The 26,777-nt window shown below is 40.4% G+C and overlaps 2 protein-coding genes across 10 annotated transcripts in view; one reads left to right on the top strand and one right to left on the bottom strand.

Annotated features, from left to right (window-relative positions):
* si:zfos-1056e6.1 (uncharacterized protein LOC107988029 homolog) overlaps positions 1 to 26,049 on the bottom strand; it is a 134,044-nt gene extending 107,995 nt beyond the window's left edge. For all 9 annotated transcript variants that reach the window (XR_009515127.1, XR_009515128.1, XR_009515129.1 and 6 more), the window contains exon 1: positions 25,913 to 26,049. The gene's annotated coding sequence lies outside the window, so the exon portion shown is untranslated. The remainder of the gene's footprint in view (positions 1 to 25,912) is intronic.
* Positions 26,019 to 26,777, top strand: part of sft2d1 (SFT2 domain containing 1) — a 74,750-nt gene continuing 73,991 nt past the window's right edge. The window contains exon 1 of the mRNA XM_059986045.1: positions 26,019 to 26,309. Within this exon, the coding sequence (XP_059842028.1) occupies positions 26,019 to 26,309 (291 nt within the window). The remainder of the gene's footprint in view (positions 26,310 to 26,777) is intronic.

Raw genomic sequence — 26,777 nt, 5'->3', positions numbered from 1 at the left:
TAACAGAAAGCCAGTTGAACGGGCGGCATGAATTGGCTCTGGGATATTATTGCCTTACCAGAAACATAGCAGAATTGGTATATTAATATTACAAAATACAGGTGCTTGGACATGATACAGTTACAGGTAAGAGAGGAGGATTTGCTTTCTTGGAGGGAGGACATAACAACAATGCTTGGCGAGGATAGTCCTGGGAGGTTATCTAATGAGGCCACATGGATAGAACTTAGAAACAAAAGTGGATGGTCATGTTGACAGGACCACCCCCCGCCCCCCCACCAGCAGACAGTGGGAATTAGAGCAGATGCATAGACAAATTTTAGAAAGCTGTAAGAATAATCAGGTAGTATTAGTTTGAAATTTTTAACCATCATAACATTGATTGGCTACCCATTGGGCAAAGGCATTGGATGATATGGAATTTGATAAATGTGCCCTATAAAGTTTCCTTAATCAATGTGTAGGGGTCCCTTTTAGAGAAAGTGCAACACTGGACTTCCTCTTAGGGAAAGAGATAGAGCAAGTGACTGACCTGCAAGTCAGTGAGCACCTCAGGTCGAGTGATATACCTCCGTTGGTTTTAAGATAGTTATGGAATAAGATAGGGTCGAGTGGATGAGACTGTTTGCTGGTAAATTGATGACTAGCAAGTGAGAGGTTTTTAAGAGTGTAACATAAGGAATGCAGGGACAACATATTCCTGCTCAGGTAAAGGGCAGCACTGGCAAATTTTGGGAACACCGGCTAACAGGAGATACTGAGGCTCTGGTCAGTGTTATATAAAGGGTTAACTATTAGTCTTTGTACATACAAAGGAAATTTACTAAAAGAATTTTGTACACACCAACAAGATCTACTGGAATAATGGTGTGCACACTAAGAGATCTGCTGGAATAATTGTGTACACACTAGATCTGCTAGAATAATGGTGTACACAGTAAGAAATCTGCTGGAATATGCTGTACACACTAAGAGACCTGCTGGAATAATGGTGTAAACTAACTAAATTTGCTGGAATATTGGTGTACATACTAATAAGATTTACCAGACTAATGGATCATTTCCTTAATGTGCACACCAACATCTGCCAAAATAATGGTGTGCACATTAAGGAAATGTACCAGAATAAAGTTGTATGTACTGACAAGATTTACCATAATAATGATGAGCACACTAACAAGATTTACCAGATTGATGCTGTGCACATTAGCTAGATTTACCTGGATAATTGTATTCACACTAATGTGCTTTGCTGGAATGATGCTGTGAATACCAATGATATCTGTAAGAATAATGGGCTACATATTGACAAATATTCTGGAATTAGGATGTATAGCAAATATTAACTAGAGCAACCAATCTTTAGACCTGCACATGGATTGTAGATTAAATTTAAAATGCTCCCTACACAACAGTTTCCTAGAGTTGTGGGCATAAGTTAATGAAAAAAAGACAATGCTGATTAACATTTATTTTGGGTGTCTGGAGTGTAGGTGCAGAGGAGGTGAAAATTATGTGCAATTCAAAGGAAGCATTGTAGATACAAGTTTTAAGGACAACTATAGAATTGTCCTTTGATCTTTAGCATATAAAATATCATGTAATATTGGGTCGAAGATGTCTCTTCCTTCAGTGTGTTTCATTTTGTTGAATAAAAGACTACTTTTGTATCTACTGGCTGCACCTCACCAGTGACTTCTTTCACTCTACAATATTTGGGGCCTCATCCAGGACACCTTCGTGTGACCCACCATGTGGCCACAGAGCTCAGCAGTCAAAGTGGGTATTTTTAAAATGAGCACCACTTACACATGGGGATCAGTTCCATTTGTTGACTATTGGATAACGTACTGTCACAAACGTGGCAGAGAATTGAACCAGTAGATGTAAAAGTAGTGTGGTGTGTGTGCGCATGTGAATGGGTGTTTATGTGAGAGATTAAACATGTGTGTGTTAGTTTGGTGACACAGGGCCACTAGTTACAATCGATGGTTACTGATAGTTTGGGACGCCAGAGTGGGGGTACAGATACTTGTTCTGGGTACCGTATTTTGGCAGACGCTTTTGCGAGTTTGTGTCTGTAACCTTGGTGTAATAGTTTTAAATGTAACAGGCATTATGAGTTCAATTGCACATAAGTGACAGATTGCAGAGTACTGTTTAATTTTTATTTGTCATTTATATTTTGTGTAGTGTAGAAATTAGTGTGGAGATATTGGTATAAAGGTTATGCCCAAATATGTAAGACCAGAAGATATAGGAGCAGAATTAGGCCATTTGGCCTGCTGAGTCTGCTCAGCCATTTCATCATGGCTGATCCAATTTTCCTCTCAGCCCAAATCTCCTGCCTTCTCCCCATATCCTTTCACCTCCATAGCTGCCTGTGGCAAAGAATTCCATAGATTCACCACTCTCTGGCTAAAGAAATTCCTCATTTCCATTCTAAAAGGACACCCTCTATTCTGAGACTGCGACCTCTGGTCTTTAAAATTGTTTAAAAATAAAATGTTTGTAAAACAGCTGCACCACCCAGCAACCCATGATTTAACACCAGGCCCTCCCACCATGGGAAATAAGTTCTCCACATCCACTCTACAAAGGCCTTTCGCCATTCAATAGGTTTCAATGAGGTCATCCCTCATTCTTCTGAATTCTAGTGAATACAGGCCCAGAGCCATCAATGCTCTTCATATGGTAAGCCAGTCAATCCTGGAATCATTTTTGTGAAACTCCTTTGAACCCTTTTCAATTTTAGCACATCTTCAGTGGTTGGTAAATTGATGGAGAAGATCCTGAGAGACAAGGTTTATAAACTTTTTAAGAGGCATAATATGATTAGGAATAGTCAACATAGCTGTGTCAAAGGCAGGTCGTGCCTTACGAGCCTGATGGAATTTTCTGAGGATGTGACTAAACACATTGAAGGAAAAGCAGTAGATGTAGTGTATATGATTTCAGCAAGGCACTTGATAAGATACCCCATGCAAGGCTTATTGAGAAAGTAAAGAGGCATGGGATCCAAGGTGACTTTGCTTTGTGGATCCAGAATTGGCTTGCCCACAGGAGGCAAAGAGTGATTATAGTTGGGTCATATTCTGCATGAAGGTCAGTGACTAGTGGTTTCCCTCAGGGATCTGTTCTGGGGCTCCTTCTCTTTGTGATGTTTATAGATGACCTGGATGAGGAAGTGGAGGGATGGATTAGTAAATTTGATGATGACATAAAGGTTGGGGGTGTTGTGCATTGTCTGGAGGGTTTTCAGAGACTACAGCAGGATATCAATACTGGGCTGAGAAGTGGCAGATGGAGTTCAACCCAGATAAGTGTGAGGTGGTTCATTTTGGTAGGTCAAATATGATGGCAGGATATAGTATTAAGACTTTTGGCAGTGTAGAGGATCAGAGGGATCTTGGGGTCTGAGACAATAGGACAATTAAAGCTGATACGCAGGTTGACTGTGTGGTTAAGAAGGCATACGGTGCATTGGCCTTCATCAACCATGAGATTGAGTTCAAGAACCGAGAGGTAATGTTGCAGCTATATAGGACCCTGGTCAGACTCCACTTGGAGTACTGTGCTCAGTTCTAGTGGCCTCACCACAGGAAGGATATGGAAACTATAGAAAGGGTGCAGAGGAGATTTACAAGGATGTTGCCTGGATTGGGAGCATGCCTTATGAGAATAGGTTGAGTGAACTCGGCCTTTTCTCCGTGGAGTGGCAGAGGATGAGAGGTGTATAAGATGATGAGAGGCATTGATCAAGTGGATAGTCAGAGGCTTTTTCCCAGGGCTGAAATGGCTGCCACGAGAGGACACAATTTTAAGGTGCTTGTAAGTAGGTACAGAGGAGATTTTGTGGTAAATATTTTTACACAGAGAGTGCTGAGTGCATGATCTGCTGGGCTGCCAGCAACAGTGGTGGAGACGGATACAGTAGAGTATTTTAAGAGACTCTTGGATAGGTACATGGATCTTAGAAAAATAGAGGGCTATGGGTAACTCGAGGTAATTTCTAAAGTAAGTACATGTTCGGCACAGCATTGTGGTCTGAAGGGCCTGTATTGTGCTATAGGTTTTCTATGCTTCTATTATCTTTAAGGGTTGCAAATTTGCTCACAGTACTCCAAATGAGGCCTCACCAGTCTCAACCTTACATCCTTGCTTTTATCTTCTCAACCTCTTGAAATGAATGCTAACATCGCATTTGCCTTCATCACCACAGACTCAACCTGCAAGTTAACCTTTAGGGAATTGTAAAGTTCAATCAGGTTTGCAGATCTGGCGAGTGAGACAAGGGAATGCACCGACTTTGAGTATGTATATTAATAATTTATTTACAAACAGTAAAAATTCATCCAAGCATTGATTTGAAATGAATTCACTTTATTTCTTACATCCTTCACATACATGAGGGGTAAAAATCTTTTTATTACATCTCCATCTAAATGTAATCTGCAATCATAGTAATTTATAATAAATAGAACAGTCAATGTAATATAGACTATACTCAAATCAGCGTGATTTGCCTGGTGGAAGAAGCTGTCCCGGAGCCTGTTGGTCCTGGCTTTTATGCCGTGGTACCACATCCCAAGTGGTAGCAGCTGGAATAGATTGTGGTTGAGATGGCTTGGGTCCCCAATGATCCTACAGGCCCTTTTTACACACCTGTCCTTGTAAATATCCTGAATCATGGTAGGTTAACAACTACAGATGCGCTGGGCTGTCTGCACCTCTCTCTGCAGAATCCTGCGATTAAGGGAGGTACAATTCCCATTCCAGGCAGAGATGCAGCCAGTCAGGATGCTCTCAGTTGTGCCCCTGTAGAAAGGATTTGGGGGCCCATACCAAACTTCCTCAACTGTCTGAGGTGAAAGAGGCGCTATTGTGTCTTCTTCATCACACAGCTGATGTTCACGGACCATGTGAGGTCCTCAGTGATGTGGATGCTGAGGAACTTGAAGCTGTTCACCCTGTCAACCCCAGATCCACTGATGTCAATAGGGGTTAGCCCGTCTCCATTCTTCCTATAATCCACAACCAGCTCCTTTGTTTTTGCAACATTGAGGTTGTTTTCTTGCCACCACTGTGTCAGAGAGATGACTTCTTCCCTGTAGGCCACCTCATTATTGTTTGAGATAAGGCCAAACAATGTAGAGTTATCGGCAAATTTAATTAGTCAATTGGAGCTGTGGGTGGCGATACTGTCATGGATATACGGGGAGTAAAGGAGGGGACTCTACAAAGCCCTGAGGGGCTCCTATATTGAGAGTCAGAGAGTTGGAGGTGAGGGAGCACACTTTTACAATCTGCTGGCGATCTGACAGGTCTCTGAGCGCCTTGTCAAGCCTGGATGGAACTATCGTCTTGAATGCTGAACTGTAGTCCAAGAACAGCATTCTCACATAAGCATCCTTCTTCTCCAGATGTGTAAGAACAGTATATGGAGCAATGGCTATTGTGTCATCTGTTGATCAGTTGTGTCGTTAGGCGAATTGTTAGGGGGTCCACTAGGAGAGGGAGAGATTAAAAATATCAGTAAATACACCTGCCAGTTGTGCTGTGCACATCCTGTGTACTTGCCCTAGGAGGCCGTCCGGTCCTGCAGACTTGTGACTGTCCACTCGTTGGAAACATCTGCGTACCTCAGCCTCAGAGATGACCAGGTTGCAGGTTGTAGCGGTGGCTTACCTCAGAGGCTCAGAGTTAGCGATATTGAACCTAGCAGAAAAGCGATTGAACTCATCTGGGAGACAGGCTGTGATGTTGGCAGCACCAGAACGTTTGGCCTTGAAGTCTGTGACGGTATGCAGCCCTCACTGCAGGTCATGTGTTATTCACTGTAAGTCTTGACTCAGTCTTCTCCCTATATTCTTGTTTCGCAGCCTTGATAGCTTTGCGCAGATCATAGCTATACTTGATCTCCAGTGATGTAAGCTCTACATCGCGCAGTAAGTGCTGCTCGCACGGGAACTATTGATCCAGGGTTTCCGGTACAGGAAGACCCTGGGAACAACAACACTGATGCACTTCCGAATGAAGCACGTGGTTCTATCAGTGAACTTGGAGACATCCTCATCATGGAAGACATTCCAGTCGACGTGCAGCATGGAGGCCGACTGGTCGGACCAAGAGAGGATGGTTTTCACTATGGCCGCCTCATTTCAGCTTCTGCTTGTACGTCAGCAGAAGCAGGATCGATGAGTGATCTGATTTTCTAAAAGCTGGGCAAAGGAGAGCTTTGTAAGTGTCGAGGAAGGGAGTGTAACAGTGGTTAAGTATCTTATCTCCACGAATGATCACCTGGATGTGCTGACAAATCTTCGGAGAGACTTTCATTAGCTTAAGGTCACCAGTGACGATGAGGGCAGCCTCTGGGTGAGCAGTCTCCAGCGTGTTGATGGTCTCATACAGTTCCTTGAGAGCAAGGTCAGTATCAGCCTGCAGCGGAATGTACACCGCCATGATGATAACAGCCATGAACTCCCTGGGCAGTCAGTATGGTCTGCACAGCAGCAACAGCTAGTCTAGGTCTGGGGAGCAAGAGGATTTGAGTGCATGCACATTCTGAAGGTCACACCAAACATTGCTCATCATGAAGCATACCCCTCCTCCTTTACTCTTCCCAATGAGGTTTTTCGATCTGTCTGCCCGGAACAGGGAGAACCCAGAGGGTTGATGGCATGATCCGCTATCTCCTCCATCAGCCAGGTCTCCACAAAACACGAAGCACATTCATGTTCCCCAAGTTACGGACACTGCAAAGCTGAATACTCAACAAACATAGTACATTCAACAAACATACTTAATTAAATGAGCATACCTTCCCAACGGTCTCACCTTCAACAAAGGAAGAAGAGAGCAAGCCCCTTCCTTACTCTATTTTATATCCCCAGGATATTTGAAACAGGACACCATACATCTATCCAACGGGAAAAGCAGCTGCAGCTTCTAAACTAACCAATCACAACAGAAGTGACTTTCAACAAATAGAATAAGACTCGCTCCCACAGGACACTCCTTTTCTTTCTAAATCTTTTTATTATTAGTAGTAATATGGACAGAATACAAATGATATATTGATAAAGAAATTACCAACATACAAATTCCATTACATATGAGAAAAAACATACATAATAGTTGCAATATAAATGAGTTTACCAAGACATAAACCATAAAATATATGTATGAACATGGTAAGTCTAAGTATTTCATAATATATGATATTAAAAAACAGAAAAAAGAAAGAAAAAACTAAAAATATATATATATAACGCAAAACTAGCTAATCTACTAATCTAATAACTATAACTAATAAGTAATAAAAAAAAAGAGGAAAAAAAAAGGGGGAAAGGGGGGCTGTTTATAATATCTCACAAAAATAAGTATTCATCAATGCCGTCACTTCCGGTCCTCTCAAAATACATAAGCTAAGAGCTGGGAAATCAAATGAACTTGGCACAGGGTCATATTACATCATATGAAAATGTTGAATAAATCGTCTCCATAACTTTTCAAATTTAATAGAAGTCTCAAAAGTACCACTTCTAATTTTTTCTAAATTTAAACATAACATAGTTTGAGAGAACCAATTAAATACAGTGGGAGGATTAATTTCCTTCCAATTCAACAATATAGATCTTCTAGCCATCAGAGTTAGAAATGCAATTATTCGACGGGCAGAAGAAGATAAATGCAGTGAGTCTAACATTGGTAAACCAAAAATTGCGGTAATAGGATGAGGTTGTAAATCAATATTCAAAACCGCAGAAATAATATCAAAAATATCTTTCCAATATTTCTCCAAAAATGAACAAGACCAAAACATATGAGTTAAAGACGCAATTTCAGATTGACATCTATCACAAATAGGACTAATATCAGAGTAAAAATGAGCTAATTTATCCTTGGACATATGGGCCCTATGTACGACCTTAAATTGTATTAATGAATGTTTGGCACATAACGATGATGTATTAACTAATTGAAGAATTCTATCCCAATTCTCACTAGAAATAATAAGGCTAAGCTCTCTTTCCCAATCCTTTTTAGTCTTATAAAGAGGCTCTGAACGTATCTTCATAATTATATTATAAAGTTTTGAAATAAGCCCTTTTTGAAAAGGGTCTAATTCAAATAAACTCTCCAAAATATCTGAAGGCACAAAATTTAGAAACGTAGGGAGTACAGAACTTAAAAAATGTCTAATCTGTAAATATCTGAAAAACTGAAATCTAGGCAAATTATATTTATTGGATAATTGCTCAAAAGGCATGAAACAATTGTCCAAAAATAAATCAGAAAATCTTAGTAATCCCTTAGTTTTCCAAGCCGAATAAGCTTGATCTATAATGGAAGGGTGGAAAAAACAATTAGATACAATAAGACTATTTAAAGCGAATTGAGTCAACCCAAAAAATCTCCGAAATTGAAACCATATACGCAAAGTATGTTTAACTGTCGGGTTGTCAATTCGTTTCGGCAATTTAGAAAGAGCAAAAGGGAGAGAAGTCCCTAAAATAGAACGCAGAGCATAAGCTGATACAGATTTAGTTTCTAAACTCACCCAACGAGGGCCGAAAGATCCACCCCCATTTTTCAACCAACATAACAAATATCTAATATTAACTGCCCAATAGTAAAATCTGAAATTAGATAATGCTAACCCACCTTCCTTTTTTGTCTTCTGTAAATATATTTTATCTAACCTGGGATTTTTATTCTGCCATATATATGAAGAAATTTTAGAGTCAACATTAGTAAAAAAAAGATTTCGGGATAAAAATTGGTATCGCTTGAAAAATATATAAAAACTTAGGTAAAATAACCATTAATCCTACCGATGAGGGATAAAGATAATGGTGACCACTTAGTAAACAAACCTTTAATCTGATCAATTAAGGGTAAAAAATTAAATCTAAATAAATCTTTATGGTTTTTTGTGATTTTGATCCCTAAATAAGTAAAAGAATCATTAACTAATTTAAAAGGTAAATTTCCATAAATTGGGACCCGTTTATTCAAAGGAAACAATTCACTTTTATTAAGATTTAACTTATACCCAGAAAACTCACTAAATTGAACCAATAATGATAAAACTGCTGGGATGGATTTCTCTGGGTTAGAAATGAATAGTAATAAATCATCTGCATACAAAGATAACTTATGAATGTCTGTCCCACGATTAATACCCAAAATATCCTGTGATTGTCTGATGGCAATTGCCAAAGGTTCTAAGGCAATGTTAAATAGTAATGGACTAAGAGGACATCCTTGTCTAGTGCCCCGAAATAGGCGAAAAAAGGGAGATCTTTGATTATTGGTAAACACTGAGGCTACTGGAGTATGATAAATCAATTTAATCCATGATATAAATATCGGACTAAAATTAAACTTCTCCAACACATTAAATAAGTAAGGCCATTCAACTCTATCAAATGCTTTCTTCGCATCTAATGAAATCACCCATTCTGAAGTGTCATGTGAGGGAGTATAAACAATATTCAACAATCTCCTAATGTTAAAAAAATAGCGATTTTTAATAAAACTGGTTTGATCATCTGAAATAATTTTGGGTAATACCTTCTCCAATCTAGATGCCAGTAACTTGGAAAAAATCTTGGAGTCTACATTCAATAAAGATATTGGTCTATAGGAAGCACAGTTAATAGGGTCTTTATCTTTCTTCAATATTAGAGAAATGGAAGCTCTATAAAAAGATTGTGGCAAATTCCCCAATCTAATGGCTTCCTCAAAAACCTTACGTAACCAAGGGGAAAGAGTAGCGGAAAAAAACTTTAAAAATTCAACTGTTTCACCATCTGGACCCGGTGCTTTCCCAGAATTCATTGAGGAAATAGCCCCTTTAATTTCTACATCCGTAATAGGAGTATCCAATATTAAAAGATCATCAGATGATAATCTTGGAAAATTTAATTTCCCAAGAAAATCAGACATGGTCTTATGATCTTGAGGAAATTCAGATTGATACAGGGAGGTACAGAAGTCTTGAAATGCCTTATTTATCTCATCATGATTAACTGTCAGATTCCCATTCTGCTGACAAATCTTAGTGATTTGACGTTTAACCAAAGCATTCTTCAATTGACTGGCTAACATTTTACCAGATTTATCACTGTGTATATAAAAATCAGATCTAGTTTTCATTAATTGATTTTCAATCAAGGATGTAAGTAATAAACTATGTTCCATTTGAAGTTCAACCCTTTGTTTGTAAAGCTCCTTACTAGGAGCAATTGAATATTTCTTATCAATCTCTTTAATTTTATCAACCAATAAAAGAGTTTCCATCTTAGTACGTTTCCTCAAACCAACAGAATAAGAAATAATCTGTCCACGTATATACGCTTTAAAAGTGTCCCAAAGTGTTCAGCAGGAGATATCATCTGTAGAATTAGTTGAAAAGAAGAAGTCAATCTGCTCCTCCATAAATTTTATAAAGTCAGAGTCTTGCAATAAGATAGAGTCAAATCGCCATTGTCTGGCATTAGAAGCTGTATCCGTAAATTTCATAGAAAGTAATAATGGAGCATGATCAGAGATAGCTATAATATCATAGTTACAACCAATTACCAATGGAATAAAACAAGAGTCTACAAAAAAATAATCAATTCTCGAATAAGAGTGATAAACATGTGAGAAAAAAGAAAACTCTTTGTCTTTAGGATGCCGAAATCTCCAAATATCAAAAACTCCATTGTCAGTCAAAAAAGAGTTAATACAAGTGGCCGACTTATTAGGTAAAGTCTGAATAGATAGAGATTTATCCATCAGAGGATTTAAACAGCAATTAAAGTCACCACCCATTATTAACTTATATTCATTTAGATTGGGTAAAGAGGTAAATAAGGACTTAAAAAAGTCAGGACAATCCACATTTGGAGCATAAACATTAACCAAAGCAACCTTTTTATTACAAAGTAAACCCATAATTAACAAAAATCTACCATTCGGATCCGAAAAAATATCATGTTGAACAAATGGAATAGAGGAGTCAATAAAAATTGAAACTCCTTTTACTTTAGCATTCGAATTTGCGTGATACTGTTGACCCCGCCAAAATCTAAAAAAACGAAATTTGTCCTCCTTCCTCACATGAGTTTCTTGTACAAAAATGATATGAGCATTAAGTCTTTGGAATACTTTGAAAATTTTCTTTCGTTTAATTGGATGATTTAAACCATTAGTATTCCAAGACACAAAATTAATGGTCTGAGCCATAATTCTAAAATCAACCCTTTGGTATAGAAAGGGTTAACCAACTTATAAACTCATGCACCCAGAAGAGGAACAAAAGTAAAGAGAAGACCCGGAAGTGACGACAACACAAACATATTTGAAGTTCAAAAACAGCCCAAATAAAAAAACTAACACAAACTGATGCAAAAAAAATAGAATTAGAAAACAGACCATCCCCCCACCCCCCAAGAAAAAGAGAAAAAGCCAAAATATGACTTAAAAAAGGAAAAAGTAAGACTAATTCTACCCCCATGTCAGCTGAAGAACACTCCATATATAAAGGATATATAGAAAAGAATCACCCCAACTTTAAAAATTAAAATCGCTATAATAAAAACCATATTTCTAAGCATAGTTAGTTGTAAAAAAAATAAGAATATAGTCACTAAAAAAAATTACAAATCGGGCTCTAGCCCAGACAAAACAAAAAATATTTAAGCTATGATAAGCGATGCATTGTAGGAAGAAGACGAAAGAAAGAAAAAAAATAACGCCATCTTAAGCAAAACCAAAAAACTTTTTCAAAAAACCACCATCTTAATCAAAGAAAAATTCACCTTCAAAGAATTAAAAATATACCTTCGAAGGAACAAAGTTAATGGACAAGAATGTAGTATAATGGTTAAAGTGTATAAGGCAGAACAATTAATATGACGAAAACACGCTTTAACTTAAGTATAAAGTATAGGATGAACCTACACCAATAACCAGATTTTAATTCTGGTTTAAGAGACTGACAACCATCTTACACGATCAGAATCGTTCATTTATTAGAGACCGGTGTCTGTAGCAGTAGGGAAGTTCTCCTCCAGATATTTTCTCGCTTCTGAAGTTGAAAGAAAAACCTGTCGTGGAGCATTCGACGGAGATATTCGAAGCTTCGCAGGGTATAGGAGCGCAGGTTTCAGATTTTTCTCATAACATTCAGCCATCAACGGTTTAAAAAGCCTTCTTTTTAAAAGGTCAGGGCTAAAGTCTTCGACCAGGCGGAAGCAGTATTCTTTGAATTTAATCATTCCTGCCCGACGAGCTGCACATATAAGTTGTTCTTTGTCATATACATAATGGAACCGGACAATTACCACCGAAGGTTTGTCTGTAGCACTCGGTGATCGACGCCGAATTCTATGTGCCCGATCCAATAAAGGAGGGTTATTTGGGAAAATCGTCGGAAACGCTTCTTTTAAAAGTTGAGCAAAATATTTCGAAGGGTCATCTTTTTCTATGCCGTCTGGAAGACCAGGTATATGTAAGTTCTGTCTTCTGGACCGATTCTCAAAATCGTCACTCTTGGCTTTAAGGGCTTCCATCAGCTTAATGGTCGAAATTAAATCCTGTTGCAGTTTTTCAATAGTCAAATCTCGCTTCCGAGCATCTTCTTGCAGAGACGCAATAAGAGCTTGTTGCTGTTTAATTACTGAACCCGTCTTAACCATGTACTCTTGAAAAGCCTTTATATCTTCTTTAAAAAATTGTTGTAGTTCATCAAATTTTTTATCCAAAACCTCCATAAACAATTCATAAGTTCATTGAGTTTGTTGTGGCAGAGCCTGCTTCTTTCCATTACCGTTCTGATTGCGTCCAGGATCCCGTCCCTTAGACCTGAGAGACATTTCTGTTTGCATATCTTCAAAAGTTCACAACAAACTCTTGGCAGTAAGTTTAAAAAAAATTAACAAAGAAACTTTCGGTATAGGTAAAAATAAGCTGAATAAGGGTGATTAAAGGTTAAAAAAAAGTAAAGGTTATGGAGTGAATCCAAAACAGTACTCACTCCATGAGCGTCTCCAGCTGGCTCGACAGTCCATCCCTCAAAAGTTGCAAACATGATGATCCAAACCTCAGACTAGTATGACTCTCACAAACTCCCAACTATGTTATGCATAAATACAAGAGTACAATTTCCAGTCCTGTAAACCCAATAGTCATCTCTTCAGTATACTATAGTAGTCCACCAGCCTCCCTTTGCCCCAAAAGGCCACCAGCCCCACCCTGTAGTGTAATAGCCAATGAGCTGGTCCCACACTTAGTTTTATACACTGGCTTTGAGATATGATCAACCAGGTGAGTGAAGTTCACCAACCCATCAGGAATGCAGGTACAAGTAATGGTACAAGTACCATCTTCTTTTGTGAGCAGATAATCCAAGGCATCAGTTCCTGGGGCTGTCTGGCTGTACCATGCAGAGAAAGGCTATCATTCAAACAGCCTTCCTTTGTAACAGCCCTCTTTAACAACCAGCACGGGTAAGATGCTCATCCAGGGCATTGGGGTGGCATACGTACAGCACCACGTATCAATCCCACCACCCAGTGGGAACAATGGGTGAGCCTTGGAACTCCATATCCAGTAAGTACCACTCAACTTCCAACAAGTGCCCAGCTTCACAACACTGCTTGGCACAGGCACAGGCATCAGAAGATTCTGCTCCTGCTCACACTTGCCACCCACCTTGCACCCACCCTGTACCTGTACTCAACATACCACCTACACCAGCACTCTGTCTGGTGGGGAAATCACTTTAAGTGTCACGACTTTCCAATTATACAAATGGTATATAGGGAAATACCAGCCCTGAAAGCACTTACTCAACAATGGTTATTAAGGCTCAAGTCCTATTAAGACTGTTACCATACTCTGGGTTGAGGTTGGCTAAAATAGACTACCCCTCTCAGATTCCCCAAAACAGAATGCCAAAACCCGAGAGGCCAGATCATTTCTTTGTCGTCAAAGAGATCAACATCAGTGGCATCCCTTCTGTAATGTGATTCATACAAATTCAGCAGTCTGACTCGTTGGTCCAATGTTCAAACACCATCCCCAGGAATGTATAACAGGATCTCCCACCACAAATCAGCATTCACCATGTTGCTATTTGGTATTGCAGTGAGATACAAATGCACTTGCTCCTGATCAATCACTGGACATTTAGAAAACAAAAATTCTAGAACTTCAAGAATTGAGCCCAAGTGCTCATTTCCCTCTGAAATGAAGGTACCTCATATCTGGAATAAAATTGCCCAAATTTCAACTCAAATTTCATATGGCCACTATGAAATGAATCATCCATAAACCAATTATATGGGGAAACAAGTAACAAAGTAACAGATTAAGACAAAATAAACACATACAGAATTAGAAAACAAGAAACAAAGTATTTGCCTGAACAAAAACAGGAAACAAAGTCACAGATTAAACACAAATCACAAAGCCTGGGCTGTACGCCTCTTCTTTAAAACTTCTTATGAAAGTGCCAAAACTTAGAACAGTTAATTTCCTACTTATCAGAGAACTGATAAGGAAAAAGTAACTGGGTGGGACCCAACATAATTCACAGAGTCTCTTAAAGGCCAAGTACACACATGCGCGCGCACACACACACGCAAACTGATGTGTGGCCACACCTCATATTTCTCTGCATTCAAATCATTCAGACTCTATTTACAGCAAAGAAGGATGCAAATTGAATGACCCCTCCCTACAACGAGGTGCAAAAATACTGACCACCACCCGTCCCCCAATGATTCACACTTGTATCATTATTATGTACAACAGGCTGGTCAATATAGCATAGAAATACAGTCCTGTCAGCAAAAATTAAGCAGTCTGATGACCTAGTGGAAGAGCCTGTTGGTCCTGGCTTTTATGCTGCGGTACCATTTCCAGATGGTAGCAGCTGGAACAGTTTGTGGTTGGTGTGACTCCGGTCTCCAGTGATCCTTCGGGCCTTTTTTACACACTTGTCTTTGTAAATGTCCTGAATAGTTGGAAGTTCACATCTACAGATGCGCTGGGCTGTCCATGCAACTCTCTGCAGAGTCCTTCGATTGAGAGAAGTTCAGATCCCATACCTGTCAGTGATGCAGCCAGCCAGGACGCCCCTGTAGAAAGTTCTTGGAATTTTCTTAGATCGAGGGATGACTGCGCAAGCGCATGGACGTGAGCGAGTAACACCAGTGTGAAGAGGTTAAAAGGAGACTGATTTTCCTTCAGTGGTTTGATCGAAGGACAACTGTGCAAGTGCTTGGAAATCAGCAAAGAGTTTAAAAGGAGACAGCTTTATAGAACAGGCACCAGAGGAGCAGGGGACAGTAGCTGCATAGGTACGTTCCAATGAGACAGGGAAAGGATGGTAGGATACAGGAACTATGGCGTACAAAGGCTGTTGAAAATCTAGTCAAGAAGAAAAGCTTACGAAAGGTTCAAAAAACTAGGTAGTGATAGAGATCTATAAGATGATAAGGCTCACAGGAAGAACCTTAAGAATGGAATCAGGGGAGCCAGAAGGAGCCATGAAAAGGCCTTGGCAAGCAGGATTAAGGAAAACCCGAAGGCATTCAATAAGTATGTGAAGAGCAAGAGCATGAGAAATGATAGAATAGGGCCAATCAAGTGTGACAGTGAACAAGTGTGTATGGAACCGGAGGAGACAGCAGAGATATTTAGTGAGTACTTCGCTTCAGTACTCACTATGGAAAAGGATCTTGGCAATTGTAAGGAGGACTTAAGAGTGGATTGAAAAGCTTGAGCATATAGGCATTATGAAAGAGGATGTGCTGGAGCATTTGGAAAGCATCAAGTTGATAGGTCTCTGGGACCAAATGAGATGTACCCCAGGCTACTGTGGGAGGCAGAAGCAGATTGCTGAGCCTCTGGCAATAATTTTTGCATCATCAATGGGGACAGTAGAGGTTCCGGAGGATTAGAGGGTTGCAGATGTTGTTCCCTTATTCAAGAAAGGGAGTAGAGATAGCCCAGGAAATTATAGACCAGTGTGTCTAACTTTAATGGTTGGTAAGTTGATGGAGAAGACCCTGAGAGGCAGGATTTATGAACATTTGGAGAGGCATAATATGATTAGCGATGGTCAGCACCAGCATGGCTTTGTCAAGGCAGCTCGTGCCTTATGAACCTGATTGAATTTTTTGAGGATGTGACTAAACACATTGTGAAAGGTAGAGCAGTAGATGTAGTGTATATGGATTTCAGCAAGGCATTTGATAAGGTTCCCTATGCCAGGCTTATTGAGAAAGTAAAGAGGAATTGGATCCAAGAGGACCTTGCTTTCTGGATCAAGGATTAGCTTGCTCACAGAAGGCAAAGAGTGGTTGTAGACGGGTCAAAAATGGAAGTCAGAGACCAGTGGTGTGCCGCAGGGATCTGTTCTAGGGCGCCTTCTCTTTTTTTTTATAAATGGCCTAGATGTGGAAGTGGAGGGATGGGTTTGTAAATTTACTGATGACACAAAGGTTGGGGGTGTTGTGGATAGTGTGGAGAGCTGTCAGAGGTTACAGCGGGACACTGATAGGATGCAAAATTGGGCTGAGAAGTGGCAGATGGAGTTCAACCCAGATAAGTGTGAGATGGTTCATTTTGGTAGGTCAAATATGATAGCAGAATATAGTATTAAAGATAAGACTCTTGGCAATGTGAGGATCAGAAGGATCTTGGCTTCAAGTCCATAGGACACTCAAAGCTGCTGTGCAAGTTGACTCTGTGGTTAAGAAGGCATATGGTGCATTGTCCTTCATCAACCACAGGATTGAGTTCAAGAGCCAGGAGGTAATGTTACAGCTGTATACGACCCTGGTCAGACCCCACTTGGAGTACTGCACTCAGTTCTGGATGCCTCACTACAGAAAGGATGTGGAAGCCATAGACAGGGTGCAGAGGAGATCTACAAGGATGTTCCCTGGATTGGGGTGCATGTCTTATGAGAATAGGTTGAGTGATCTCGGCCATTTCTCCTTAGAGCGGTGCAGGATGAGAGGTGACCTGACAGAGGTGTATATGATGATGAAAGGCATTGATCGTGTGGATAGTCAGAGGCTTTTTCCAGGGATGAAATGGCTAACACAAGAGGGCACAGTTTTAAGGTGCTTCGAAGTAGATACAGAGGAGGTGTCAGGGATAAGTTTTTTGACACAGAGAGTGGTGAGTACGTGGAATGGCGACAGTGGGAGAGCCAGATACGATAGGATAAGTCCTGGATAGATATGTGGCACTTAGAAAAAAAGAGGGCTATGGGTTCTGCACAGCATTGTGGGCTGAAGGGCCTGTATTGTGCTATAGGCTTTCTATGTTTCTAATTTAGGGGGCCATACCAAACTTCTTCAACCGTCTGAGGTGAAAGAGGCACTGTTGTGCCTTTTTCACCACGCACCTGATACGTACAGGACACGTGAGATCCTTGGTGATGTTTATGATGAGGAACTTAAAGCTGTTTCCCCTCTTAACCACAGATCCATTGATGTCTATAGGGGTTCTGTCTCCATTCCCCCTGTAGTTCACAACCAGCTCCTTTGTTTTTGCAACAATGAGGGAGAGGTTGTTTTTTTGACTCCACTGTGTCAGGGTGATGACTTCCTCTCTGTAGGCTGCCTCATTATTATTTGAGATTATGCCAATCAGTACAGTAACATCAGCAAATTTAATTAGTAGATTGGAACTATGGGTGGCGACACATTCATGTGCAAACAGACAGTAAAGGACCAACTAGCATAGAACTTTAGTACCCTCATCTATTGTGCTCCATTCTGCTTGGGATTTTAAATTCCATTCAGTAAGACAATGATACTTATGTTTAACTGTTGCTGTTACCCGAATCCATAGTGATTCATTATGCTCAGGGAAGCAAACAGTGTTCTCAAGGTATTATTGATTATGTGTTGGGACAAAAGGCTCCCTAAAGAACCTACCTCTGCTAGATAGGATTACTCCAGTACCCCCCTCATCCCATATTCTCAATAACCACACGACCAAAGATTCCTCAGCCTTTTGTCTGTACCTGTCCCCTAAGCTCTCCATTTCCTTATTGGAGAATTCCAAGCACTGTTGTCTTGAAAGTGTCCATTACACCATCTCTCACACATTTCTGAGGCTCCACCTCGAGAGGAAGAAGCTGCAGGCCGATGCCCCCCATGGCAAGTGTGGGAACTGGCCTGGTCCATACTTTTTTGGACACACAAGGGAGAAGGCAATCATTTCAAGGATTAAATATCTTTCTCTCTCATTTTCATCATCCAGCCAGACATCCATAACTCCTAGCACCACAGTAGGATCAGCGTCCCATGTCAACATGGCTCGAACCATAACTCAATCAGGTTCCCAATTGACCCTTCAAGCAGTTCATTCTTAAGACTTACTATCATATAACATTTATAACCATATAACAATTACAGCATGGAAACAGGCCATCTCGGCCCTTCTAGTCTGTGCTGAACACTTATCATATTTTATTGATGTCTTACAATTGTTGCAAACAGCCAGAAAGCATCCCTCCAGCTATCTTTTCTTTTGGGAAAACCCAATGACTTAAGTATAGAAACAATGTGATGTCCCATTTCAACCCCAGCAAAATCTAACTCGTCTGACCAATATCCTGGCATCCCGTAAACCATCAGTAAATTAACAAGACTTTCATAGCCCACACTATTATCTGTCCACCCTGGGACTCTACATCTCTCATTCCGTGGGTCCTCCCTTTTAAATAACCTCTCGAAGAAATGCATTTCTGCTCAAAAAGCCACACCATGCTTGTGGCGCCAAATATAATTTCAGTCAAGTTCACAAATCTGGCAAGTGAGACAAGGAAATGCACTAACTTCAAATAGTTTATAATAATTTATTTACAAACAGTAAAAATTCGACTGAGCATTCATGTTCGCCAAGTTACAGACACTACAAAGCTGAATACTCAACAAACATATGTACATTCAACAAACATACTTAGTTAAAAGTTTGCACACAGCATACCTTCCCAACGGTCCCACCTTAAACAAAGGAAGAAGAGAGCAAGCCCCTTCCTTACGCCATATTATATCCCCAGCATATTTGAAACTGGACACCAGATGTCTACCCAAAGGGAAAAACAACTGCAGTTTCTAAACTAACCAATAACAAATGGAAGTGACTTTTGATAATCAGAATAAGGTACGCCCCTACAGGACAGGAATCCTGCACAAGGACTCCCAAAAACATTTGTGTCTCAGCTTTTTGTACTTTCTCTCCATTTAGAAAATTGTCAACCCTTTTATTTCTTCTACTAAAGTACATGACCATACACTTCTGGACACTGCATTCCATCTGCCTTTTTTTTTGCCTATTCTCCTAATCTGTCTAAATCCTTCTGTAGCCTCTCTACTTCCTCAAAACTACCTGGCCCTATCTTTGTATTGTCTGCATACTTTGCAACAAAACCATCAATTCCGTCATCCAAATCATTGACATATAGCATAACAAGAATCATTCCCAACACAGACCACTGTGGAACACCACTGGTCACCAGCAGCCTACCAGAAAAGGCTCCCTTTATTCCCATTCTTTGCTTCCTGCCAATCAGATGTGGCTTTATCGATGCTAGGAGCTTTCCTGTTAATTCCATGGGCTTGTAGCTTGTTAAGCAGCCTCATGTGTGGCACCTTGTCAAAGGCCTTCAGAAAATCCAAGTACACAACATCAACTAATTCTCCTTTGTCTAACCTGCTTGCAATTTCTTCAAAGAATTCCAACAGACTTTTCAGACAAGGTTTTCCTTTGAGCAAAACCATGCTGACTATGGCCTATTTTATCATGTGCCTCCAAGTATCCTGACACCTCAAATTTAATAATCAGCTTTAACATCTTCCCAACCACTGAGGTTAGACTAACTGGCTTACAGTTCCCTTTCTTCTGACCCTTTCCCTTCTTGAAGAGTGGAGTGATATTTGCAATTTTCCAGTCTTCTGTAACCATTCTGGAATCTTGTGATTCTTGAAAGATCATTACTCATGCCTCCACAATCACTTCAGTCATCTCTTTAAGAATCTAGGGGTGTATACCATCTGGTCCAGGTGACTGATCTAGCTTCAAACCATTCAGTTTCCCAAGAACCTTCTCTCTAGTAACAATAACTTCTCACACTTCATGACCCCTGTCACCTGCAACTTCCACCATACTGCTAGTGTCTTCCACATTGAAAACTAATGCAAAATACGTAGGCAGTTCATCCGCCATTTCTTTGTCCCCCATTTACTATATCTCCAGCATCATTTTCCATTGGTCCAATGTCCATTCTCACCTCTCTTTTATACTTTATACATTTTCAGAAACTTCTTGTATCCTCTTTAATATTATTGGTTAGGTTACTTCTGTATTCCATCTTTACCTTCTTAATGACTTTTTAATTTGTCTTTTGTTGGCTTTTAAAAGCTTCTCAATCCTCTAACTTCCAACTAGTATTTACTCTATTATATTCCATCTCATTGGCTTTTGTGTTGCTTTTGGCGTCTCCTATTAGCCACGGTTGTGTCATATTTCCTTTAGAATTCTTCTTCCTTCTTCCTCTATTGTGTATAGTTCTGGTCACTGAATTATAGGAAAGACGTCAACAAAATAGAGAGATTTACTGGGTTTCAGCACCTAAGTTACAGAGAAAGGTTGAACAAGTTAGGTCTTTATTCTTTGGAACGCAGAAGGTTGAGGGGGGACTTGATAGAGGTATTTATAATTATGAGGGGGATAGATAGAGTTGACATGGATAGGCTTTTCCCATTGAGAGTAAGGAAGATTCAAACAAGAGGACATGAGTTGAGAGTTAAGGGGCAAAAGTTTAGGGGTAACACAAGGGGGAACTTCTTTACTCAGAAAGTGGTAGCTGTGTGGAAGGAGCTTCCAGTAGAAGTAGTAAAGGCAGGTTTGATTTTGTCATTTAAAAAATATTGGTTAGGTATATGGACAGGAAAGGAATGGAGTGTTATCGGCTGAGTGCAGGTAGGTGGGACTAGGTAAGAGGAAGCGTTTGGCATGGACTAGAAGGGCCGAGATGGCCTGTTTCCATGCTGTAATTGTTATATGGTTATATCTGTCAGTATATCTCTCAGGATGGCACCAATTGAGGTAAAGCAACGTCTTGTTGAGAACCCTGAAGACCCGAGCCAGCCCTTAAATTTGTTTATGACCATCCATAAGCCCTTCAGTCTCGGGGACAAGCAGAGCATTTTGTCAGAGTTGACCTCACTTAAAGGTGCCTGTGAGAATGCAAAATTCTGGCGTAAGCTTGAGGAAATCATTGAAATTCACCAGATGCACCCTAAAGATATCCACGTGTTGGTAAAAGCAAAATTTCTGAGGAGTATGTGGGACAGTATGACCCAGGGGTTGCAGGATGGTACATGGGCAATGACGAGGAATGCCAGCAATTTAGAGAGATATTGCTTCTTTAAGGGGGAAGTGAGGCAGCAAGTGGAAGGAGGTGAAAGTAACTGGGGGGATGATGGTGTCAGTAGTTCAGAGAGCTGATGAGCCTGCCATGGATTATGCAGAATGTAAATATCAAGCGTATGAGGAGTATTCAGGGTTGGATAATCCAGGGAGGGATGACCCAGTCTTCCTGAAAATGCTGAAGGATGGCCTGAGCTCAGCCCATCAGGAAGTTTTAGATTTGGGAATAGTAGTGGGATTGACCTACTCCACAATAGTATCGTGGACCAGAGAAGGGGGGAAGAGAAGCCAGAAACTGGCGGTAATGAATGTAGCAGCTGTCACCGAGCCAGAGAGAACTTGTTTTGCGTGCCAGCAGCTGGGGCACGTAGCAAGAAATTGCTAGAGTAGACGTGAGAGGGTCAAGATAATGATTTGTTACAGCTGTGGGTTCTCAAGCCATGGTTGGAGCAGTGCTCTGTAAAAAAGAGGAAAGTATGAAAATCACTCACCAAGTCAGGCAGAATTCACAGCAGCACCTTCTCTTTCCAATTTGACTGCTGACCAGATTATAGAGCTGATGAGGTCAGACAAATGACTGACAGCAGTCTCTGTTGCCAGTGGTAGTCATCCACAGATGTACACAAGAGGTTTATTAGGGGGCCAGCAATGCGAAATGTTAGTGGACATGGGGTTGTCATTATCAACAACTGATATATCCTTGCCCACGACTGAAGAGACAATTTACATTACCAATGCAGGAAGTGAAACAATGAGGGCAGAGAGAAGTCAACCCCAGATACTTGAGATTGAAGGAATGTAGCTTCCTTGAGATATTGGGTGTGCCCAAACAATGAAGATACTCTCCTGAGGAAAGTCACACTGAGTAAGGCAGGTGCTATCATAGACTCAGGAAAAGAAGAAATAACATGAACCAGACAGGGACAACAAACATGTTGTGACCCACAATACAGCTAACATGGTCCACAGAAAGAGACAGCAGCCCCAAGCAGACAGAAGAGACAGGGCAATGTGTGGAAATCATGTCACAAGGTCCCAAGGGTAGGGGCCAAGCACAGCCAGGAGTTGTAAGAAGTAGTGCAGCTGCCTGAGGAGGTAGCAGTGGTTAACATAAAAGCTCACCAGAAAGGGGAGAGTAAGGGGCAGAAAGAGAATGAGCAGGCAGACATCAGTGCGAGGAGGGCAGTGGAGAAGCACCAGGAATTACAGGAAGATACTACAACTGCTAAGTTAGCAAGATTACAAGGAGATCTGAAGTGCCATTGTAAACAAGGAAAATCACTGAGCGATCAAACAAACAGTAACGACATTTTGTGGATCAGAGACCCAGAGGGAGAGAAGATAGACTTCCCACAGCCAGGTGACCAAGTCACGGTAAGGAAGCTGGCTGAGGAGAAACGTTTCACTCCCAGGTGGTGCTCCAGACAAATAACACCTCTATCTGTGTACAGTCCTAGCGAGGCAGCCACTGGACTCTGGTTAAACTGTCTGACCAACCTTGTCGCTCTGAGACAGAGCCGGGGATCAAGTGTACCTGGTAACAGTGTAATTGCAGAGAACCCAAGTGATGAACACCAGCCGGCTGCATCAGACCTGACCACAGCTGATGGAAGAAGACCCACAACAAATGCGAAGACCAAGAGAACACGACAGCAAGCCATAAACAGCATACTGAAGTATAACTGTAACAATACTCTGTAATGAAGGCTGGTTGTTGAAGGCAGATCATTAATTGTATAACTCAGTATAGAAAAACATTTGGGAAAAATAGATGGGAAGGGACCCGAGTTACAACAGAGAAATCAGGTTCCACAACTTTGATGGAATGGCAGATTGAGAAAGAGAAAAAATTGCACATGGCATCTGCAGGTAGTCACCCAGCCTGAATGGGGAGTGAATACAAATGAGCTGGGCTTTCTCAGTGGCTGGGCCAGCGATTGACTGACACTCCAGAAGGGGATGCCAGCAGGGAGAGGTCCTCGTAGTCATTCAAATAGAGACCACCCCAACCACTAATAGCCACTGCAGAATTTTAGCTATCAGAGGCTGGAGGGGTGAATATAAAGAATGTCATTAAACTGCAATCAGCCAACAGGGAAGAAGGCAACAGGCATACAAATGATGAAAGCTGCATTTTAAAGATTATTGATCAAATTTCTGGAACAACCTCTGCTTAGAATCTGGAAGATAGCCATTAAGAATGACAGCATAAATGTAGATGCACATGACAGGTAAATTGCAAAGAGGTTCCAAGGCACAGCATTTTTGCTGCCCAATTTGATCAGATTCTCCATGAGGTTTGACCTTTCCTCAAGCAAATTTAGTTTTGTCCAGGAGGGTCGGAAGGAGAGACTGTTAGGGAATATTCTGGAATTAGGATATATAACAAATATTAACTTAAGCAACCAATCATTAGACCAGAACGTGAATTGTAGATTAAATTTAAAATGCAGCCCTGGACAATAGTTTCCTGGAGCTGTGGACATTAGTTAACTAAAAAAAAAGATAATGCTGATTAACATTTGTTTTAGGTGGCTGCAGTGTAGGGCGAAGAAGGAGGTGAAAATTATATGTAATTCAAAGGAAGCACTGCAGATACAATGTAAGTATAAAATTGTCCTTTGGTCTTTAGCATATAAAATGTCATGCAATATTGTGTCAAAGAGGCCTCTTGCTTCAGAGAGTGTCTAATCTTGTTGAATAAAAGACTACTTTTATATCTACCAGCTGCGCCTCTCTAGTTATTTTGTTCATGTTACAATAGTACACACTGTCTGAATAATGGTGTGCACTAAAGAGGTCTCTCAGAATAATGGTGTACACGAGAAAAATGTTGGGAAAATGGTGTACATATTAATGAGATCTGAAAGAATAATGGTATGCATATTAATGACATCCAATGAAATAATGGGCAGGACAATAACGAGACCAGCAGGAATAATAGTAAGTACACAAACTAGATTTGCTGGAATAATAATTTGCCAGAATAAAAGTATTCACATTAACAAGATTTACCAGAATAGTGTGTACACTAACGAGATTTACCAATAGAATGGTGTACACACTAATGAGATCTACTGAAATAATATTGTGCACACTAATGAGATATGCCAGAATAATGTGGTGCCCACTAATGAAATTTACCACAATAATGGTGTACACACTAACTAGATTTATCAGAATAATGGTGTGCACACTAATGAGATTTATCAGAATAATGGTATGCACACTAATGAGATTTACCAATAAGATGCTGTAAACACTAACAAGGTCTGCCGGAATAATGTAGTGCCCACTAATGATATTTACCAGAATAACAGAGAGCACACTATTGAGATCTGACAGAATAACAATTCTCAGAATTATGACTAAAAATGTGACTATATTGTAAACATTGTCCACCAACCTCAACAGTTATCAAAAGTATGATATGCAGTTACAAATAAGAATGCACATTCCTGCACATGTATAAAAGTAGAGAATCAAGGCTTTTCTTCAGACTTCACAGAGGCCAGGGTTGCAACCTGTCATCAACCTGCCACTTTCAGGGAACGCTTTACTTGCGCACTTGTTCCACAGCACTCTGCAGGGCATTACATTAATGATTTCGACTTAAATATAGCAGCGTGGCAGAGACTTCCAGGTGTTAGAAAACTGACTGGAGATGATACAGAAATACTGTCAATGACATGGTACTCAGACATCTAAATGATAAACTGTGACCTGCAGGCAATGGAACAAGCGCCGAATTGGGCAAGGTATCTGATTTTTGTCTGAATGATAAAATGGGTCCTTGTATCAAAAATCTTATGAATTACGTATTGAAAAATTAGGCAGCAATGGAAAAACCAAAGCATAAAATCATAAAGACAAAGAAGGAATTATTATTTTAATTTCCTCACTTTTTCTTGTGTCTGCAAATTATATTCTCTCACGTTGGTTTCCAATTCAATCCAATTTATTTCCAAATGCTACTTTAACTGTTTCTATCAGATTATAGCCTGTGCGTTCCGGATGAATCGCTATATAATAAAGCTTACCACATATACTGCAACGTTTCCCTATTCCTTAAACCATAAACTTCTCTATAGCCCTGTCTAAATCTGACATGATCTTGTACACCTGTTAAATTTCTGCTCAATCTAACTTGCTCCGAAAACAACTTCTCTAATCTAACTCTTTAAATGGAATCAACACACACAAAATGCTGGTGGAACACAGCAGGCCAGGTAGCATCTATAGGAAGAAGCACTGTCGACATTTCGGGCCGAGACCCTTCGTCAGGAACTTACTTTCCCCAAAATCATTCTAGTACATTTTTTTCTGCGGCATCGCCATAATATACACGTACTTTCTATGATATGGCGATCTAACTTAGACATTATTTTTACAAAAGTAAGTATCAATCCCTAAATGTCTCCGAAAAGGTGTTGGTGAGATATCGGGAGCGACTTACGAAATTATTTAGCCAAGCAAATTGCTGGGGAACTGGTTTAAAGATGGATTTCCTCTAAAGAAAATTTAGATTTTCGACATGGAGCAATTTCATCCGTACACTGAAGATGTTTATGTCTTTCACTCGCACTGTTTCGATCAGCCTTTCGATGTCTGCAGCCAAGCTGCCCAGCAACCACCTCCCGTGCGCCACCTCCTTCTCCGTCCGGAGCGGACCTCGGCAAGGAGCTGCAGCATGGGGACGATATTATGGTGACGCCACTGGCTTCCAGCTGCTTCCTGGCGAATTTAGCGGAAGCTTCATTTTCCTGTTTTACTACTTTTGGATCAGTTCAATGGAGAAATTGAGAAGAGTTTTGAGTGGCCAGGACGATGAGGAGCAAGGCCTTACGACGCAGGTAAGAAGGTTTCCGCTGCCTTTACAGTCAGGAGATACCTGGGCGGCCCAAGTGGTGGTTTTGGATCTGGCCAGCGGTTTCGTGGATCTCTCTTTCCTTTCCACATTATTGCAGAAATTAAAAGAAAAATATTGTTGACTGAGGTGAAAGTGTGAATGTGAAACGGAGGCAGGGGTTAACACACACACAATATATGCTGGGCCATCGCTTATTATGACCTGAGTCTTCGAGTTCAGGCAACATCCTTGTGAGTATTTTCCTTAACCTCTATAGCTTAATCTTCCTCTAGCGTGGCAACCAGAACTGCACATTTGCACTCCTAGTCTTCCTCTTCACCAACATTCCTTCGTGCCCTAGCATTGACTAGCATTTGTAGTGATTAAATTCTGTCTGTTAATGCAATTGATCTGTATTCTGCTGTAGCCTTGGACAAGATCTTAATGAAATATAATAACTAACTGTTCATCC

Source organism: Hypanus sabinus, chromosome 12 (genome assembly GCF_030144855.1).
Source record: "Hypanus sabinus isolate sHypSab1 chromosome 12, sHypSab1.hap1, whole genome shotgun sequence".
Taxonomy (NCBI): domain Eukaryota; kingdom Metazoa; phylum Chordata; class Chondrichthyes; order Myliobatiformes; family Dasyatidae; genus Hypanus; species Hypanus sabinus.
The sequence above is the reverse complement of the archived record's forward strand: the minus strand, read 5'-3'. Positions and strand labels throughout refer to the sequence as shown.